The sequence below is a fragment of the Nicotiana tabacum genome, chromosome 14 (genome assembly GCF_000715075.1).
Source record: "Nicotiana tabacum cultivar K326 chromosome 14, ASM71507v2, whole genome shotgun sequence".
NCBI classification, from domain to species: domain Eukaryota; kingdom Viridiplantae; phylum Streptophyta; class Magnoliopsida; order Solanales; family Solanaceae; genus Nicotiana; species Nicotiana tabacum.
In genome coordinates, this window is record NC_134093.1 from 20916042 (window position 1) to 20937227 (window position 21186).

Here is a 21186-nt window from a genome sequence, read left to right on the forward strand (position 1 = left end):
TGTGTGAAAAGAGATATTTTGAAGTATTTTTTTGTTGGGTTTTGGGTTATGAATTGCTGGATTTTTTGAAAGAAAGACGAAGAAAGAATGACACAATTAGAAATTTCTTTAGCGTAGAAGAAGAAAAATAATTTCTCTCAATTCCCTTCTCTCTCCTTTTTATCTCTCTCCCTCTTTTCTCCTCACATTTCTCTTCTATTTATAGAAAATAAATTCGAAATTTTTTTCAGATTTTATTTTTTTATATATTTTATTTTATTATTTTTTAATTAAAAAGAATTCCCACTTCCCATTTTTCTTATTTAAAAAAAAAAATAATTTCTCACTTTCCTTTACTTTTATTTTTTAAATTTCCCACTTATTTTACTTTTCTTTTTTTAATTTCCACTTATTTTAATTTTCTTTTTTAAATTTCCACTTTCTTTTACTTTTTAAAAAAAGTTTTTTAGCTACCTTTACTTTTATTTTTTAATTCCAACTTTCATTTACTTTCATTTTTTTAAAATTTCACATTATTTTACTTTTATTTTTTAATTCTCCACTTTCTTTTAATTTTTTTAAAAAAGTAATTTTCACCTACTTTTACTTTTACTTTTTTATTCCATACTTTTAATTTTCTTATTATTTTATTCCCATCCGAAAATTAATAAAAATATTTAATTTTTTCGTTTTTTAATTTATTTTATTTTAAAATAAAATAAAAATAATACTAATAGTAATAATTTTACCTATTAAATTATTTTTAACTCTTACCCTATATATAATTTTTTTAACAAAGCTAAAAAAATATATTAAATTTCTAAAAATATTTAATATTAGAATGTGGTAAATATTCAATTATAGTCAAAAATTAGGTGCTCAGAGCTGCCCCTCTTTGCTTGGAAACATAAAGAGTTTTCAGGCAAAGACTAGGTGAGCCATGTGACTAATTATCGACTAAACCGTTATTCAAAAGGGAAAGAAAATAAAAGATAGGGTGCAACCGAGTCCTGATTTTGGACAGCCTACATATCCCGGGTTATAGGGGAATCAGGTCAAGTGTAGTTCAAGGAGAATGGTGGAATGATGAGATGAGGAGTCGAGTGAGGTTCCGTCGAGGCTCCGGTCTGCGGTCCTGATATTAAAAAAAAAGAAAAAAAGAAACTAAACAAGCCTATTAGCTATGAGTTACAAGATTCCTATCTATGAGTCTTCTGAAACTTGATCTTGAGTCTTGACTGGTTCTTCATGCAGACTCTGATCTAAACATTGATGCTCGCTAGTTGTAGGTGCTAGTTCATTGTTCTATAGCTTCTTCTAATCAAAACATGACTCCAATGCTCATGGCTTCGATCATGTCTTGAGCATTCCACATCTTTTCAACTGCTTTTGCATTTTGGATTCACCTATTTTTTCTTTTCTTTTATTTTGAATTGAGATTTCTTCTTTTGGTCATCTCGAACCTTGTGCCTCGAGGTAAAATCTACTCAGACACCAAAAAAATAAACGAACTAAATTTTTCTGCCCCAGTTTGCACTAAAAATATTTCGTGAGTTATTGTAACAAAATTCTAAACTACTTCTTTATTGAAAGCAATAAAAGGTGGGGAATGGTGTACCCCGAAAAAAAAAATAGAGACTAGGGAATGAAGATCCTATATCTAAAATAAAAGAAACTAGGGAGTTGAGACCTTATGTTGGAAAAACAACTAGGGATTGGTGTACCCATATACTGGTAAGGAAATGTAACCAGGGGTTGGAACCCTGTATTACGAAAAAAGAATGTATTTAGGGGTTGATACCCTGTATTACTGAAAAGAATGTAATCATGGGATGACGTCCTATATTACTGAAAGGAAATGTAACTAGGGGATGACACCCTGTATTACGGAAAAAAAAATATAACCAGGGGTTGGTGCTCTGTATTACTGAAATGAAAATGAATCCCCTGGGCGAAAAAGGTTCTACCTGGGTTAAACTGCGAAAAGCGAGCCTGGGCGAAGAGTACTTCTACCCAGAATATGAGCTGGATCACCCTATGAGAAAAGTTTCTAACTGGGTTAAGCTACGTAAAACAACATGAGCGAAGAGTACTTCTACTCGGAATTATGAGCTGAATACCCCTAGGCGAAAAGATTTTACCTGGGTTAAGCTACGAAAAAACAGTCTTGGCGAAAAGTACTTCTACCCAGAACTATGAGCTAGATCCCCCTAGGCAAAAAGGTTCTACCTGAGTTAAGCTACGAAAAATAACCTGGACGAAGAGTACTTCTACCCGAAACTATGAGCTGGATCCCCCTAGGCGAAAAAGTCCTATCTGGGTTAAGCTACGAAAAACAAGCCAAGGCGAAGAGTACTTCTACAAGGAAATATGAGTTGAATCCTCCTAGACGAAAAGGTTCTACCTAGGTTAAGCTACGTAAAACATCCTGGGCGAAGAGTACTTCTACCCGAAACTATGAGCTGGATCCCCCTAGGCGAAAAGTTTCTACCTGGGTTAAGCTACGAAAAACAAGCATGGGCGAAGAGTACTTCTACCCGAAACTATGAGCTAGATCCCTCTAGGCGAAAAGGTTCTATCTGGGTTAAGCTACATAAAACATCCTGGGCGAAAAGTACTTCTATCCGGAACTATGAGCTGGATCCCCCTAGGCAAAAAGGTTCTACTTGAGTTAAGCTACTGTAAAACAACCTGAGCGAAGTGTACTTTTACCCGAAACTTTGAGCTGGATCCCCTAGGCGAAAAGGTTCTACCTGGGTTAAGCTACAAGAAATAAGCCTGGGCGAAGAGTACTTCTACCCGGAACTATGAGCTGGATCCCCCTAGGCGAAAAGGTTCTACCTGGGTTAAGCTACGAAAAACAAGCTTGGGCGAAAAGTACTTCTACCCGGAACTATGAGCTAGATCCCCCTAGGCGAAAAGGTTCTACCTGGGTTAAGCTACGAAAAGTAAGCCTGGGCGAAGAGTACTTCTACCCAGAACTATAAGCTGGATCCCCATATGCAAAAAGGTTCTACCTGAATTAAGCTATAGAAAACAAGCCTGGGCGAAGAGTACTTCTACCTGGAACTGTGAGCTGCATCTCCCTAGGCGAAATGGTTTTATTTGGGTTAAGCTACATAAAATAACATGAGCGAAGAGTACTTTTATCCTGAATTATGAGCTGGATCCCTCTAGGCAAAAAGGTTCTACCTGGGTTAAGCTACCAAAATGAGAGGTATGAGCATTAGTGATGCATGCTAAAAGTAAAGGAAAGTGGAGATTTTGAGGAAGCTTACCTTTGGTGACATTCGTCCTTTAGGAATCGCCATCCTGCACTGCTTTGTTCCTGCTGCAAACAAAGAAAAATCACGAGTGTTCAAAGTGGTGGTCAGTTTGTGGCCTTGATGCCCTTACCGAGGTTGGGTGCCTTTTCAATGTATCCGTTCGCTTCAAACGAGAGCCCTGTAATCGGTCTTACCATGCTTTCTTTGCCTTAGTTTTGGAACAGAGTTTGTCACGACCCAAAATTCCACCACAGGCATCGTGATGGCACCTAGTCTCTAAGACTAGGTAAGCCGATTTTTAATTACCTTTTTAAAGCCATTTTTTTTTGTAATCAAAACTAACATCAAAAATAATTACAATACACAACCTCCCAAGACTGATAGTAGTGATTCACGAACTCTAACTGAATACATAGAATGATCACGAGGACCGAATATACAATATTGTTTGATTATAAATTAATAGTACAATGAAATGATAAGACTCCAAGGAACTGCGACGACCAAGCAGCTCTACCTTGAATCCTTACGGTTCCGCTTTAACTCTGCTCAAGTCTGATATCTTCAATTACCTGGCTCTGCACAAAAATGTGCAGAAGTGTAGAGTGAGCACACCACATCGGTGCCCAGTAAGTATCGAGACTAACCTCAATGGAGTAGAGACGAGGTACAATCAAGACACTCACTAGTCTAATAACTTGTGCAATATAATATACAAAATAATAGGAAACAAATAATAATAAGGGCACGATAAAACAACCAATGATATGCACAACAAACAACAAGAATACCATTAATATCACTCAGTGATATGCACAACAGACAACAATAATCCCATTAATATCACTCAAAAATTAATAAACACAATTACACCCAATTAAATCAAGCCCTTCAAATAAATGTCTTTCACATAGTTCTTCCAGATAATTCTCTTTCAAATATAATTTTTTCAAAAAATTATTTTTTTCAAATATAATTCTTTCAATAAATCTTTTCGAATACAATTTGCTCAAATAAATATCTTTCAAAATACAATTCTTTTATATAATATTTTCTAAGTAAAAATCCTTCCAAATAAATATTTTGAATATAATTCTTTCAATTAAAAAGTCACCATATGATACCTCATTTCAAAATCATCAAAATACGGGTCTCAGCCCATTTTCATATTTTTTGTAAATACGGGTCTCAGCCCATTTTTATATTTTCACGGCACCTCGTGCCCATAATTAAATCATCGTATTTGCCCGGCACCTCGTGCCCTCATTTCATATCACAACTGCACGGACAATTTACGTGCCCAATATCATTATCATTTCATCACAGCACCTCGTGCCCACATTTTATATCACAACTGCACGGACAATTCACATGCCAATATCCTCAATGTATATAAGATCCACATGATCAATTTATTTCCACTAAAGTGAGTTTAAAAGTTTTTAAATCAAGTAAGAAATCAACAAAGAATTGAATTTATTTTTAGAAATTATTTGGGTGAAGAAAATAACTTTGTACTTATATCAAGGCATCAGATAAACTACTGATTTGGTTGTAAAACTATTTAATTTAAAACATAATAATAATTCCTTTTATTTAAATCAACTCAATCAGTAAGAAAAAATTAGAAATATACTTCTTTAGAGTCTCGTACTAAAAAGCCAAAGTCAACACAATACAACTAGGAGCACAAAACATATAATAATAAAGTCAACTAGTACATCACGGAAGAAGACAAGATTTTACATATTAAATGAAACAAAATCACCCAAGGCAAGAACATGATTAAAGAAATATCAACAAGGCACTCCCGAGGTACCGTCTCGTAGTCCCAAATCATAAATAAATTCACAATATCTCATTTACTTATATCACCGCAGGAGCCTTCACATTTAATTTTAAGGAAATAATTTTTCCGAAATAGCATCCCGCGTTTTAGCCACCCTTATCATACCGCATGACTTCTAGTAGTTCCCCTACTAGCCACGCGTTTCAAGCCACCCTTATCTCACCGCATGCGTATCAATATTACAATATTTCACAAATCGCACCTCAAGTGCCCAGATATCACAGCATAATACAACTTGCACCTCAAGTGCCCAAATATTACAATATTTCCCAAATTGCACATCAAATGCTCAAATCTTATAACATATTACAGATTGCACATCAAGTGCTCAATTCTTACAACATATCACAAATTGCACATCAAATGCTCAAATATTACAACTTGCCACATAAATCAACAATACATTATTTTTCACAATAAGGAGTCCATGGCTCGACCATAATATGCACAAAATCTTAACAAAAATATCCGGGAGTGAACAACTAAACAAAATAATATTTCACATAAATTCAAGGTGGCAATCACACCAAATCATCATATAAAACCAATTTCAACAAACAAGGATCTAGGTATGACAAATAGAGGATTTAATAAGTGCCAATAATTTTTAACTTAATACATAAGGGCGTATAATTATTTTAATCAATGAAATTTGCACATATAAACCAAGTACGTATTCGTCACTTCGCGTACATGATTTTTAATTACACAATTTACACATAATACTCAATGCTTGAGGGGTAATTCCCCCACTCGAGGTTAAGCAAGACACTTACCTTTTAGAAGTTATGCCAATATTCCAAAATCGCCTTCTTGCTTGAATTGGCTTCCGAACTACTCAAATCTATTCAGATCAGTTGTATAACTTCATTAAAATTTATCGAAAATAATTCCGGATAATAAAACGTCGACTTAAAAATTTATTCCAAAAAGTCAACGCGGGACTCGCCCCTCGGAACCCGACATATTTTTCATGAAATCCGAACACCCATTCCGATACGAGTTCAACCATACCAATTTTATCGAATTCCAATAACAACTCGAGCTTCAAATCTTAAATTTTCGTTTTTGGAAAATTTTACAAAAATATTAATTTTTCCTCCATTAAATCTGAATTAAATGATGGATTCAAAGATATAATCATGGAAATTAATCAAAACTGGATAAGAATCACTTACCCCAAACACCCACGCAAGAATCTCTCCGAAAATCGCCTTCTACCGAGCTCCCAATTAGATTTTGAGTTATGAACTCAAACCCCCATTTTTGGGACTTTTAATTCTGCCTAGATAGGCCTTTTTCGCGTTCGCGAAGCACAAAAAAATGTGCTGCCCAGATTCCTTCTTTGCGTTCGCGATATCCTCATCGCGTTCGCGATACCTTCCGACCTCTGCCCTTCGCGTTCGCGAGACACGAGTTGCGTTCGCGAAGGCTTAACGCCAGGCAGGCCCCCAACTCCCTTTCCTCTTCGCGTTCGTGTCTGCCCACTCGCGTTCACGTAGGCTTTCCTCATCTCCTTCTTCGGGTTCGCGGCTTCTTCATCGCATTCGCGATGGGCAAATCCCAGCAGTCCAAAATACTTCTTCGCGAACGCGTGAGACCCTTCGCGTTCGCGAAGAACAATACCAGATATCAGTTACAGCAGTTGCAAAACAAGGAGAAATGATCCGAAACCATCCTGAAACTCACCCTCCCCCCTCCCCCAGGACCTCAACCAAACATATCATCAAGTCCCAAAACATCATACGAACTTAGTCGAACCTTCAAATCACCTCAAACAACTCAAAAACCACGAGTCATACCCTAATTCAAAATCTATGAACTTTGAACTTTCAAATTCTAAAGTAAAACATCCAGATTACACCCTGAAATAATCCAGACGCAGAAAAAACGGCAAGATCGGCTACCGAGATTCCCGTCTCATGGGGGACTTTCAGGCTTGACGACTATTTTTTGGATTTTCTTCTGTCTCAGCAATGGTTGCAATGGCCTTTAGTGCCGGATCAAATTCCCCATCTTCACAGATCATTCCGGCTACTGGCCCATTGGTGTGAGTAGGCAAAGGATTGTTCATCATATTAGGGGCCTCTTCATCCCTAAGTGCTATTGCCTTGACCTCGATGAGGTCTTTCACTGCTGTCTTAAGAGTCCAACAGTCTTCTGTATTATGTCCCACTGCTCCAGAGTGGTATTCACATCTAGCATTAGCCTGGTGCGAGGAGGACTCAGAGTTTGGCCGGTTCGGGGCTACTGGCTGCAGTAGACCTAGCCTGATTAGCTTTTGGAACAAGCTCGAGTATTATTCACCAACAGGGGTGAACTGATTCCTTCTGGGGAGGCTTTTTTTTTTCCCCTCTCTTTTTGTTATTTTTCGCTCTTTGTTTTTCTCTGTTATTTTTTTTGGTCACTCTATTCTTTCCTTTTCACTCAATTTTGTTTCTTTTTTTTTTTCGGTTTATTTTTTTACTTAATTTGTTTATGGCTATGATCGAATCTGATGGGGATTGCCTATGTATCATGATCCCGCATGAATCAGATCATTATGTAGTTCAAGAGAAGATCAAGAATAAAGTGAATAAACTAACCTTTGTTTCCTTTTTTTTTTTTTTTACTTAAACACAAAACAGATCACTAAAACTTCTAACATGGAACATATATTTGAGTTTTGATTTTTTTTGGAGGGGAATTTTTGAAAGGAAAACTTCTTTAAGAGTAAAGAAAATATTTTTGGATTTTAATTTTTTTTATTTTTTAATTTGTTTTTAAAACTTTTGAAAAGAAAGACTTCTAAAGAAGAAAGAATTTTTTTTTTTTTTTTAATTTTGAATTTTATTTTATGTTTTTCGAAGAAAGACTTCTAAAGAAGAAAAAAAACATATTTTTGGATTTTTATTTGATTTTCTTTTTCGAATGAAAGACTTCTAAAAAGAAAGAAAATATTTTGGGTTTTAAATTTTGTTTTATTTGGGATTTTCTAAGGAAAAACTTCTAAAGAAGGAATTAAATGAAAATATTTTTAGATTTTTTAAAATTGGGGTTGGAACCGATGAGGTTTTCCTATGTATCTCACATCCGGTGAGAATCAGACCCGCGTAGTTCGGTGAAAACCGACTATGTTCTTTTTTCTTTTTATTTTTATGAAAATTAATCTTTAAAAACTATTCGCGCTAGACCACATCATTTTTTCTTTTTTTTTTCTCTCTCTGTTTATTCAACTAATTTATGCTAAAGTCGATCAACATGCAAGCCTCCCAAATAATGCAACAAATAGAACATAACATGACATAATGGTTTCAACAAGGTACCTATCCTAAAACAGAACTCGGCCCCTGTGCCGGCCCTTGCTAAGTCAAATACACGTGATGCAAATAAAGCGAACCTACTAGGAATATACGGCATGGGATTTATTCTTCTAGGTTTAAATCGTAATGGAGAAGGTATCTAGACTGGCTTACTCGAGGGGACAACTCGAGCCGAGAAGAGTCAGCGTACCAGTAGCATTGCTTTCCGGCTTGGCTGGTGGTACTCCCCACCTAAAATATGTGTGACTTAAATCCTTCACCGGGTGACAAGCACCTCGGCTATCTCAAAGAAAACGGGCTCTGTCAAGCAAATGCCCAATTAATTTCAACAAGACTCAGAGGGGTGCGTGAGAAGACAATTTATATGTACAATTCAACAATATAAAAACGGTAAAAAGCGGGGAAGTAGCACATTAGGCACCAATAAATTATAATACATACAAAAATTAATAAATCCAAATAAAAGTCAATATGTACAAGCTTGAATTCTGGTTGAGGTCCCCCAACAGAGTCGCTAGAGCTGTCACACCCCTTTTATACCCCCCCAAAAAGATATGTATTATGGATTATTATGGGTTAAAGGGGTTTTTCAATTAAAGCAATAAATTTGAGTAGAGATTATTTTATTTACAGAGTCGCCACTTGGAATTAATTTTTTTGGGTGTTCCAAGTCACCTTTTATTTGAATCCCTAGTTAAATGAAGGTTTGACTCTATTATTATTGGTCTGCGAAAATAAAGTTCGGGTAAGGAATTTTGTTGACCGGGGAGAAGGTGTAAGGTATTCCACGAGTCTCGTGGTTCTTGCACGGTCGCTTTATTGACTACATTTGGCTTGAATTAATTTTGGATAAACTGTGATTTATTGGTTTTCATGCTTTATCTATCCGCTTTTAATTATTAAAATATGGAATTATCTTTGAAACGAATCACGTGTGTGAATCCGTTTTGTTTATTGCGCCAAAATCATGCTACGCGTATGTGTACACAATTAATAGCATTTTATTATATTAAAATTGTTTTGACCAAAGTTGCGCGAACACATACTTCTGTTTTAATTTTGAAAATTATAATTATGCCACACGAACGTATACATAATCGCGATAAACTAATTAAAAGCGCGCCTAAAGCACTCTAACGATGTTCATTATTCTTCCTAAACTTTGAGATTATTGTGAGGTCATGAATTATGGAATTACTTGTGAAAGAAGTGTATGATTATAGATATTTGAATAAATAAACCATCATATACCAATACCCTATAGCCCAATAATTGAAGCCCAAACTTATTAGGGTCCAAATTTTCCCAACTTTAAAACAAGTTTGAATACCATATTTCGAGAAACATAATTAAGCATATAGCTTTTAAGGACTAATTTACATAATTATTTATAAAGTTTAAAGACAAATAAATAAAATCACATGAAATAAGATTAAAAAAATAGAGGAAAGAATAAACCTTGAATGCAAAATTTCCAATTAAATGAGTTTCCAAGAACAAGTACAATAACTAAGACGAACGTCGAACAAGCATAAGCGAAAAAGAACATCAAAGCTAGTGAACGGAGCTCCAACGGAATTGTCGACCTCGACTATCGACTCCACTGTTTGGCGTGTGAAAAGGAATGTTTTGAAGTATTTTTTTGTTGTGTTTTAGGCGATGAATTACTGGATTTTTTGAAAGAAAGACGAAGAAAGAATGACACAAGTAGAAATTCTTTTAGCGTAGAAGAAGAAAAACAATTTCTCTCAAATTATTTTTACCTTTTAAATTATTTTTAACTCTTACCCTATATATAAAAAAAATATAACAAAGCTAAAAAATATATATTAAATTTCTAAAAATATTTAATAGTAGAAGGTGACAAAAATTCAAATATAGTCAAAAATTAGGTGCTCACAAAAAATAGCCACAATTTCAAAAGTAATCGAAATTTAGCCATTTTTTCACGTAAAGATAAAATATGAACAAAAAACTCTTAAAAATACGGAAATATTCCAGCATAATATGTTTGAGTTCGAAATTTTTACATATGAGCTTTCAGCATAAAATGCTGAAATTTTATAATGTACTGAAATTCCATCCTAATATGCTGGAAGTTTATATGCATGAGCTCCATAATCCCGCATATTATGCTAGAACTTTTCTGCTGGAGTTCCAATATAATATGTTGGAAGTTTATACACAGGAGCTTCACAATCCAGTATATTATGCCAGAATTTTTCGTGTTTCAGTAAAACAACAGCTTTTTTTTCAATAATTTTTCAAACGCTGGCTATTAAACTGGCTAACCCGTGTTATTTTTACACAAAAAAAAAAAAAAAAGGAATTGGGTGGGTGGCGAAGAGAGTTTCCAGGAGGTTCCTAACATAAAGTTGCATAAACCCTCATGCGCCATCCATTGTGCTTCCACTTTTTCCCAACAATAGGAACCCTACACAATGATGAAACTATCTGAGTTCATATCTGAGTCACCAACTATTGTGTTTTTGTGTCACTTCTAAATCTCAAAAAGATCATGAAAGTTACCTTCCATTGTAGCACTTTTTGGTACCCAAAAAACGAAACTTATAGATATCATAACTATTTAAAAAAACTACTCCCTCCATTTTAATTTATGTGAATATGTTTGACTGGACACAAAGTTTAAGAAAAAATGAAGATTTTTATAATTTGTCTCAAAAAGGGGTCCAGAGTATTTGTATGGTTATAAAAGCTTCCCATTAAGGATAGAATTATAATTTTAAGTTAAATTATTACCAAATTTAGAAAGGGGTCATTTTTTTTTGAAACAGACCAAATAGAAAATAAGTTCACAAAAACTGGAACAAGAGGGAGTAACTTGTATGGGGCAAAAATTCGGACGTACCAGGTGTACAACAGAGATATGAGACGTAGCCGGTGACCTCGACCAATAGATCTGATATAGTGGTAGCCGGTCCCTTGAAGTCACGGTGCCATCTTGAAATGGTTTGGCCCCGGGGATCCCCGCGCCAACTGGAGGCATTCTCATCAACTCTCTGACATCAGAATCAGAGACAAAAAGTGTATAATTCTATTGGGTTGATATCTTAAGCATGTCTTGTTGATTCTTTGTATTTTTTGTCTTAAACTGTTGTACGGTTCACACAATTCAAACTAGCTCACAATCATTTTTGATTCACTTGCCTTTAACCCTTTTTCTTTATCAAAACAACTGTAAAAACATGCAGCAATTTTTCTGGTAAACATAACTATATACCTAATTAACTTGTAATGATTTGGTATATCTCAGCTCCTTGACTTACCGAGGATATCGTCATTCTATAGTTTAGATTGGTACTTTATAATGCCTCATGTATTACATCGATTTCGATCTTTTGTGATGTAATGTGCACAAGTTAAACGAATAAATGAAAGTGCTCACTTTCTAACAGTTTAAATGCATAGGTCCAGGAGTATATGAGAGGTTATATTGAGACATTAACCTTTTGAGTGAGACGATTCACACAATTCATCACGTCTACACACTAACCGTGTGGTAAACTTGGTGCATTCACATAAGACAATAGCCAATCGAATGTAATGAAGAAACGCCTCTACTCTTTGAACCAAGTCTTTCTGATAAGGCATAAGCTAAATCAAGTGGCTCATGAGTGACTAGCCAACGTTTCTGTCTTTTCACTTTCCACCAGTAAATAAATGTAACTATAGCTAAGAGAACTAGAGGAACCTACATTTTGCCAATCTTTACTTCGTTGAAACACAAAGTCCTCAAGTATACGATTAAGATACAAAACGTTCAAGCTTCAACGCGCCTTAACATGAATAATCAAGCATTTATACAGCAAAAACTCTCGGGGATCAGTAACGAGACCAGTTAATCCTGATGCTGCAGCTGTATATGGAGATGCAAGATAAATTTGACCTTTCCTTATGACCTATTCGTCTAGGGAAGTTTCTATTTGTGGTTGAGACACAGACCTGCAAATCAAAATGCTCGTTGAGGTCAAGTTGTTACACATTGCAATATAGTAATGACCTTTCATTTCATTGTTAATAAGAAACTTGAAGAACTAGCCATAAGATGAATGTGCTAATCTTGTAAGGACAAATCGATCAACTAAAGACCACATTATTGACGCAGGTAGGAGTATAATTTAAATTACAATATGAAGTATGCTAAAATGGTATGACAAACATTTACAACTAGACTTCATTGAATAAGGCATTGCGCTTTAAGATAAACTGCAATTCCACTGTATAAACATCGTGGTTCACATTCATTCTTAAGTGCAAGATGGAAATATTGAAGAATATTAGATCTTCATCATTGACCTATGACCACTATCAACTTGTTTCTATAGTAAGTATGAAACTTGCCTGAGGTTCATTCAAGCGTGCACGAGTGTTGATGGCAGGTTATAATCTCATGTTTTAGTCGATTATTACATTTCAATTTACTGCACTTTAGTTGAGTTTGAGCTTTAATCGTTAGTGTTTTGCACTAATTGTGTGTTTTATGCCTTGTAGGAGTGATTCCGAGCTATGTAGATGTTATGGAATGAATTCAAGTGATTTGGAGCTTTGAAGTATGAGTAAAACCCCAAGGAATTAAGCCGGGATCGTGTTCGGGGATCAACAGATGATAGTTAAGAACGAACGAAGAATCGAGTAGGCATATTGCGCAGTGTCTAGTAAGCACCACAGCTAGGACTTGCTGGAAGGGGCGTATCTACGTTGCAAGTTAGGGGTACCACGGCACCCGCTCGCTTCGCTAAAATTTCTACCATGTACATAATATCTCTGTGAAAAAACGTATAAATGGATAGAATGGCACCCAAAAATCACAAATTGGAAGTGGGTGCCATTGGTTTAGCCTTCCCATTGAAGGCTTTTCTTGGCCTCAAGAATGCAAGTTCGATTCCCTGTTGGAGCAGCTCCTTTGATTTTTCCTTTTTTCTACTTATTAAGATTTCTTTTATTTTTAGTTAAACCCTAGGGCCTCATATCTTTTCCTTCTTTTTCGGTTCTTTCCCTCCTTTTATTACTTGTTAAGCCTCTATTCTTCATTTTTTTAACTTTCAGTCCTCATTTTGTTTCTATCATTATACCTTACTTTATAAACAATTATTTTCTATAGTAATTTTAATTGATTTTAATTAGAATATAATTTCTTTATTTTTAATGAAACGATATTAATTTATATATTGGAATATAATTTGAGCAATATCTTCTATTGGGTTTTGAAAAAAAATTAAATGGCTTGATTGATAGTCGTTTTGAGTTGAATATCATAGGTTGAATGTTGAATGTTGAAAGTTTTTCTTTGAAAATAATTGTCATATAACTCAACAATTAAAATGAAAAAATAAACAAAGAAAAATACAAGTAAATTAATCTAGTCAAACAAAGAATATAGTGTAGTTAAGGTACCCTTTAAGCAAATATTTATATTGGAGGCGCTCTTTCATGCAATGTTATTTTTCTTTTGCATTTTTATTTAGAATGTGTTTAAATTAAGCGCTAAAAATTTAAACTAAAATCGAATTTATTTGCTTTGTGAATGAAAGACCTATTCAAATTAACCAAAAACTAACCGAACCGACCCATTATTCCTAATCTGTCTTTGTATCTACTGACATGTATACTGTATGCATAATATGGTGGCACCCGCAACCTTCGAATCCTGGATCCGCCTCTGCTTGCTGGTTTATCACAGCCGGCATCCTCAAAATTCTGTGAACAAGTTTTGTCACCAGATTCTGGAACTGGAAGAGTACATAAATCCATCCACACCTGAAAATATTCCAAAGTTTTGCATCATATGGCACGACACAATAACATTCACGTTGAATAATATGTTAAGAGTACAAACCTTCCGAGTAGCAGGGACAAGGAATGATTGGAACTTTGACCTTCTTTCCCTGCAATGATGCAAAACTCAGTTAGGTAACAGAGCTTTAACAAACAAAAAAATTTCTGAGCAATATGCTAAAAAGAATTGGCCGCCCCTGTAAAACTGGCATTTCCCCTCAAGTTCAGTTCAATTTTTCAGAGATGGTCAGAAAAAGATCACATCCCAAACTTCCACCTAAAATGCATATTCTATAATAATACAAAGGAATATGATGTAGTTGGACAAGTGCAAGAAATGCCTTTGAGAGCCTCGCATCCCAACAGTAAGTCATGCATACAGATATGCATTTTGTAGGATTGAGTTAAATAGGCAGTTAAAGGAATTACAGAAGACAAGTGCAACGTACAGAATGAATAGCTAAGCTCACATTTGAAATTTTGAGAAAGAGATATCATCTTACAGAAGCTAGGAAAAGTTTTGCAGCAGCGCTGAAGTCCTCTGTCTTTGCACCAGTACAATATCCAATATATACTCTTGTCAATCTTAACATCTTTGCATTTTCTTGCCAAAACACGATTATCAGGAGAATGAGGCTGAAGAGTACATAAGAAAAGATTAAGATACTTCAAGATGACTTAAATAAGTGCATGGCCGCTTCTATTCTAGAACAAAGAATTGTATGTTTGAACATCAGAAAAACAACATGTTCTTTCATGTGCTATTCGATAAGAAAAGAAAGTTAAAGAGAGGATCTAGTTTTCCTGATACTGATTTTGCAGGGAAGGCTAAGAGTATAAGTCCCATAAGTTTCCTATTTATCAAATGCCTAAAAGATGTAGGGTAGCTTAACACTTTCCTTACAGTTCCTACCAATGAAATGGATTAAAATCAGTGAGATATTTTGCAAATACTTTGGCAATAACGGAAGCAAACCTAAATTGTTGAGAAGAAAATATGGAAGCAAACCTAATATATGCAATTCACAAGAAATAACTATAAAGAAATGTAGAAGGTACTTAGTTTTTATGAATGTTACATGACAGAATGAGAAATGACAAAGCAAGCATTTCAACTGAATCTTAAGTAAACTAAGGTTGAAAAATGGAGACTGCATTTTAAGACAGAACCTAACTTGTCTCAATTGTTTTTCAGGCTCTAACAATATCGCTGCAAATAAAGTTGCCAAATTTTTTTGTCTCAGAATATTTAAGAAATATCCTCAGTATGAATCTCTTGTGTATATCACAGAATAACAACAAATGAAATGAAAAAGCTGGAGAAAGATAAATTAATGCTTAAAGAGACATTGTTAACATGAGTACTCACGTATAGTTGATTATAATGCTTTGCTGGTCACAGGAATCAAGTTGGCAACTAATAGTGAAACCAGAGAACTGGAAGTGCAGGAAGTCCAAAAATATACAATTTTTTCCTAATCATAAAATGAAATTTGAGACACTGGTAACGCTTACAGAAAACACAAGTGGTTTACCTGGCGTGCTCATCACTGTAGATAGGTTCATAACGCACAGGTAGTCTTGCCCTGTGACAAGAAAACACGAAAGATGCTCCTTAGCCAAAGAACTGGTCTTCTTCCACTCAACCAAGAAGCTAAAGGGAATAAGCAAGAGATGTAAGACAGGAGGCATAGTTCAATATGCAGCAAACAGCTGTGCGGGAGGACAAGTTGAATCAGCAACTTGTCTCACTTACCTAAAGATAGTCATATCTTGTTTTATCAGCTGGAATAACACCATTCTTTCCACCAGCTTCAGTAACCATATTGCATAACGTCATTCTCTCTTCCATCTTTAGAAAAGAGGTATTAATAAGTCAAAACATTGGAACTCGGTTACATCCACTGAAAAGTCAATGAACCTGTTGTTAAACGTTCAACAGCAGTACCGACAAACTCCATTGTTTTGTATGTTGCACCAGCTACCGAAATTTCACCAATAACCTGGGGATGTCCAAATTACAATGATTTCTATTGAAATCTGAAAACTTTATGGGACTACCAAAGATGTCAAATTTAACAAGAAATGATACATGATTCATCATTTATTTCACATGTATGCTCTATATAAAAAGTGCGATATGTTTCTTCCTGCTTTGTGTCTACTCTTTTTCCATAATACTAGGATAACCCGTCATTATAAGTTTGTTTCCGCCGAAAAAAGGCTGATATAGACTATCTAATAGGAGAGAAATTAGCATAAGTAGTTTAATTAATCCTTTACAAAAACAAAGTCTGATTCGCTTCACTTGAAATCCTAGACTACCTTCGAGATGAAGTAAGTCAGTAATCACATACAAATTAGTATAAATAATCTAATTAGTCTTATACATAAGTAAAACCTCACAATCTTCATTTAACGTGGAGATTTAGACTAACTAGGTGAACCAATTATTATAGACCATAGAATGAAGCAGCTGCTTAACTTGAAGAAGCTTGCATCACCAGTAACTCATTAGAACTTGAAGCAGTTCAAATAGACCATCAACGGCAGCTCATACTTTTTTATAACACAAACTTTTTACAATAGTATGTGATATTTAACAGTATAAACATAAAAGAAATTATAATTATTTGTGTACAAAAGATTCTAGGCAGATATAAACATAGTACTTATATCCGGAGTGATATAACATGCGCAGCATGTATGTGACAGTTCATGTTTATGAGCCCGGAGTCGAATCCCACGGGGAATTAACCTACTAATCACAACTACTAGTCTCGCAAGAATTCACGCAATTAACTTTCAGAAGTGTCAAGTAATGAGTTGAGTGTTTACTAACTAAAAGCAAAGTAATTGAAATGCTGTAATTTTATTACTAATAAAGGAAAAGTTGTAGATAAGATTGGAAAAGTCTAGGGGTTATGATTTCCTCAATCATCGAAATACTCCCCGCTACGTCTCCTATAAATTCACCTAAGTATTCTCTACCATTCGTGAGCACTTCAGGTGTCGTAATTCTCTTCTGAGCAACTATCACAATTTACTAGACGTATTTTCACGAACTACGCTAGCTAGCGAGAATTTACCGCTCACTAAGATCGCACCAAGGTTTCGTTATTCCTAAACCCGCCGTATTGATTCCTCACATACGTTAGGAGTGATGTTGTTCAACAACTACCTAAATATGTACTTTTTTCCAAGTAATACACACTAAATAGGCACACTCAATTGAGGGTCCTTCAATCAACAATAATAATAACGTAGTTGAACAGGTAGAGAAAATCCAATGGCAAATTTATATTAAACACAATGAAATATCATCCACCAAGAGGTTCCATCAAACCCTAGATAAAAGAGTTTAGCTACTCATAATTGGTTGCATAACTACAATACTATAATTAATCACCGATAATCGAAAAAGAAAGAAGAAAGATAAAAACTCGTCTCCGAATCTTCTGCCTTGCTTCTTGCTTGTTCTTTCCTTCAAAAATGTCGTGTAACCCTTAAAAAGTTGTTCTTTGATATATTTATATCACTTAGGGTCTGTAAGGGGCGGAACTAATCAATCCAAACTCGGGTGGGAAAAACTGGAATCCGCGTTTACGCTCGCGCGTCGTTTGCCCATAGACGCAGACTCAGTTTTTGAAATTCTTCCATTTCGCAAAGTGATTCGTGCCTTTACTTCACTTCACTATTTTGTGAATGCACTTGTCTCCTTTTCCGCGTCTGTTTTCTTACCATGCGCGAGAATAGACGAGCTCCCAATTCTTCCATCTTTTTCTTTCTACAACAAATCGACATCTTTTGATCACTTATCACAAACTTACTCCTACATACAAAAAACACGTATTGAGCATATTTCACTTTAAAAACCATGTAATCTCCAGCAACTCACACGACAAATGAGATGAAAACATACTTAAAAATATGCACTTTTAGTCATTTATCACTATCCCACTTAGACTTTTGCTCGTCCTCGAGCAACTTAAAATTAAGCACATTTGCAAGAAATAAATTTTCAAATCTACTCAAACATCACACCAATGCCAAAGGTTTATATCAACACTTAGAACCTAGCATACGCACTATTCATACTTTTCTTCAAGTTTTACGTCATGCCAAGACTAATTAAAATAGTTGTGTGACTCTTTCTAACATCCTAACCTCAAAATTTAACTCCAATATATTCCATACTAAGACTCGTTTCTTGTGCCAACTCAAAGACCAAGGACTTTACCAATCCTTTGCAAATCACATTCCCTCACCAACAAACCAAAGAGAGAAAGTAGTCCACACACTCAAATATAAGTTCAAGTGTATTTTAAGGACTCTCAAATCAAAAGAATTCGCTCACTATCGCAAAAGTAACTCATATGCCACCCACGTTCGTACCATAGTCTTGCCCGAAGTATAGTACTGGACTAATTTAAGTTCGCATATTCTCAGATCAGGTAGGACTTTAAAGGTTATAATGTAGGCTAAGGGATAGGTGAGATATATTTGGAAAAAATAGTGACTAACCCACCTAAGCACTTTAATACACTACACTTCACTTTTAAAGACCTTCTTATCATGACCAAGTAAACGTCTTGCAACGAACCAATACATGATAGGCCCTTCTTCTTTAAGCATATTAGCACATAAATGCTCACTAGCCTGGATCAAGACACGAGAGGTGTACTTCACTTTTTTCTTTTATGTTTTCTTCTTCTTTTTCTAGTTTTTGTCTCTTTTTTTTTTCCATGTTTAATAGTCACTTAAACTCTTTTTTTCCCTCTCTCTTGCGCGATAGTCCCCAGCCCCCACACGTTCTCTTTCTATGTCTCTATCGTTTGCTACCCTCCTACCTTCACCCCATACTGGTAATACAACTATCTCTAAAATACCAACTCGAAGCCATGGAGTAGGTGGTAGTGGTAAGCCACCTCCAAAGAAACCACCAACCGACAAGAATATAGTGGATAAGGGTGCTAAGGAGGCACGAACAAAAGAGAGGCATGACAATAAGTAGAGTGGAACTTATGTGGTGGACACAGAGGCCACCAATCTGAGCACTAAGCAGCCCTCACTGACACAACAAAGGGCACATCAATTATGGCCAAGAGAGGTTCCAACCCAAATTTGAGAGGGAGCTTCGAATCCACCACTAGCAAAGAAGCGAAAGGTAAAATGGAAGGGCAAGGAAAAAATGATTATCGAGTCAGAGTCTGACTCTCTGATGAAGAGAAGACAGTTATCCCGAAGGTGAACGGGAATCGAGTGCTCCAGTTGATAAGTCCATTTGGGAGAAGAGCACTGTGAGTAAAAGAGCGTGGACGAAATGAGCAAGTATCAAGACTAAACAGATCAATCCACTATTGTTTGAGGGACTACTGAACTTTGGGGCCACCAAGTCAAGTTGCTCGAATAATTTGCGAGCAATAGAGAAGAATGGGTGGACACATTTTTCTCAAGGGCGAGGCAAATTTGACTCTTGTGCGTGAGTTGTATGCGAATTGGGAAACTAACTGTGGCAATGATATTGTTTAGGTTTGTGGGACTGAGGTTGACATCTCCTCCACGACAATAAATAGGTACTACCGCAAACCCTTGCAATCCGAATCAGAGTATTGAAGGAGAGATCAGAGGCCAGACTTAGACCACATAAGTGTAATCTTGTGTTGGGGATTAGGATTAGCTAAGCGGAGGAAAAATTATGGGTTGGTAAAGACGTACATGACTAGAGAGGCTCGATCATGGTTGAATTAGGTCTGCACCATATTGATGCCAGCAACACACAAGTCTATTGTGATTTGGGAGCGGGTATTCTTGGTATATGCCCTGATGACTGGTATTGTGGTGAACATTGGAGCTATCTTATGAAATCAAATGGCAAGGACCAAGAAAAACATGCGGTGGATGCTCTACCTTGTGCCTAAATTGACTACTTTACTTGGAAAATACAAGTTGACTGAGGAGGACGATGAGATATGTAGAGGCAAAGAGTTGGCATTCTATGATATTTGCTCTGTTCAGGACCCATCGACACTGACTATACAAAAAAAGGGACATTGTAAGCGCATCACTGATTCGGAGGGAGCACTTCAGCAGTTGCGAGTAGATTAGAGGCACGAGACCGTGCTTTGTTAGCCGCATAAGAGACTAGAGATCAGTGAATGCGAGAGCAGTTCGCTGTGATGCTCGAGGCAGTTCATGTATTGCGACAGGTAAAGCACATTGGAGTCTAGACAGACTTCAAGGAGCCGGGAGATGTAGAGTTATCCGTTTTGAGTGCTACCTGCTTTGAGTGCTACTGAGGAGCCGACAGAGGTTCGAAAGGTGGTTGTTGGTGAGGCTGCTCCGACTAAGAGGGTGAGATAATAGCAGTCGTCGACACATTTGGTGTCACATTGGAGGATCCTTCAGCATTGAGGACCCAGGTTCGCGATCGATCCTCCCCGCAACCTAAGATATAGTGAGGGAGCTTCTGATATCCACTCTACAATTGATAATTTATTATATGTTTTTGTGATATTGTGGAACCGGGAAGAGTGCACTCTCTTAAGTGTACAAGCAAGGAGAAAGACGGAAGATTCGTAAACGAGTTTTTATCTTACTTTTTCCTTTTTATACTATTGGTGATGAATTCTAATATTATTGTAACGACCCGACTTGTCGTTTTGAGAATTAGCATCTCGTTCAATGGATTAAGATCTCGAACAACTTTGTAATACGTATTATGACTTGCGTGTGTGGTCGAGTTTAGTTTTCGGACGATTCATGATAACAATTGGAAGAATAGTTCTTATTTAAGAAGCTTAAAAGAAAAGAGTTGATTGAAGAGTTTGAATTTTATGCAAACGACTCTGGAATGGAGTATTTATAGTTCAAATAGTTTCGTATGGTGATTTTTGACTTAGGAGTGTGTCCGGATATTCATTTGGAAGTCCGTAGTTAATTTTGGCTTGAAATGGCGAAAGTTGGAAATTGAAGGTTTGGAAGTTTGACTGTG

General features: G+C 35.9%; 1 protein-coding gene across 1 annotated transcript; it reads right to left on the reverse strand.

The window, feature by feature from the left end:
* Nucleotides 1–13902: 13902 nt before the first annotated feature.
* LOC107808690 (3-isopropylmalate dehydratase large subunit, chloroplastic-like) lies at nt 13903–16779 on the reverse strand. Its single transcript, XM_075230367.1, has 5 exons — nt 15949–16779; nt 15728–15778; nt 14696–14828; nt 14254–14302; nt 13903–14174 (listed from the first exon to the last, which is right to left on the reverse strand). Exons 1-5 carry the CDS (start codon nt 15990–15992, stop codon nt 14131–14133), a joined length of 321 nt encoding a protein of 106 aa, XP_075086468.1. The 5' UTR covers nt 15993–16779; the 3' UTR covers nt 13903–14130.
* Between the last annotated feature and the right edge of the window lie 4407 nt (nt 16780–21186).

Excerpts from the sequence above, each read along its gene's own strand:
- LOC107808690 (XM_075230367.1), bottom strand. The coding sequence starts at position 15,992 with ATGGTGTTATTCCAGCTGATAAAACAAGATATGACTATCTTTAG. Across the intron at positions 15,779-15,948 it reads CAAGATATGACTATCTTTAG|GGCAAGACTACCTGTGCGTT; the intron begins GTAAGTGAGACA and ends TTCTTGTCACAG. Across the intron at positions 14,175-14,253 it reads TTGTCCCTGCTACTCGGAAG|GTGTGGATGGATTTATGTAC; the intron begins GTTTGTACTCTT and ends GAATATTTTCAG.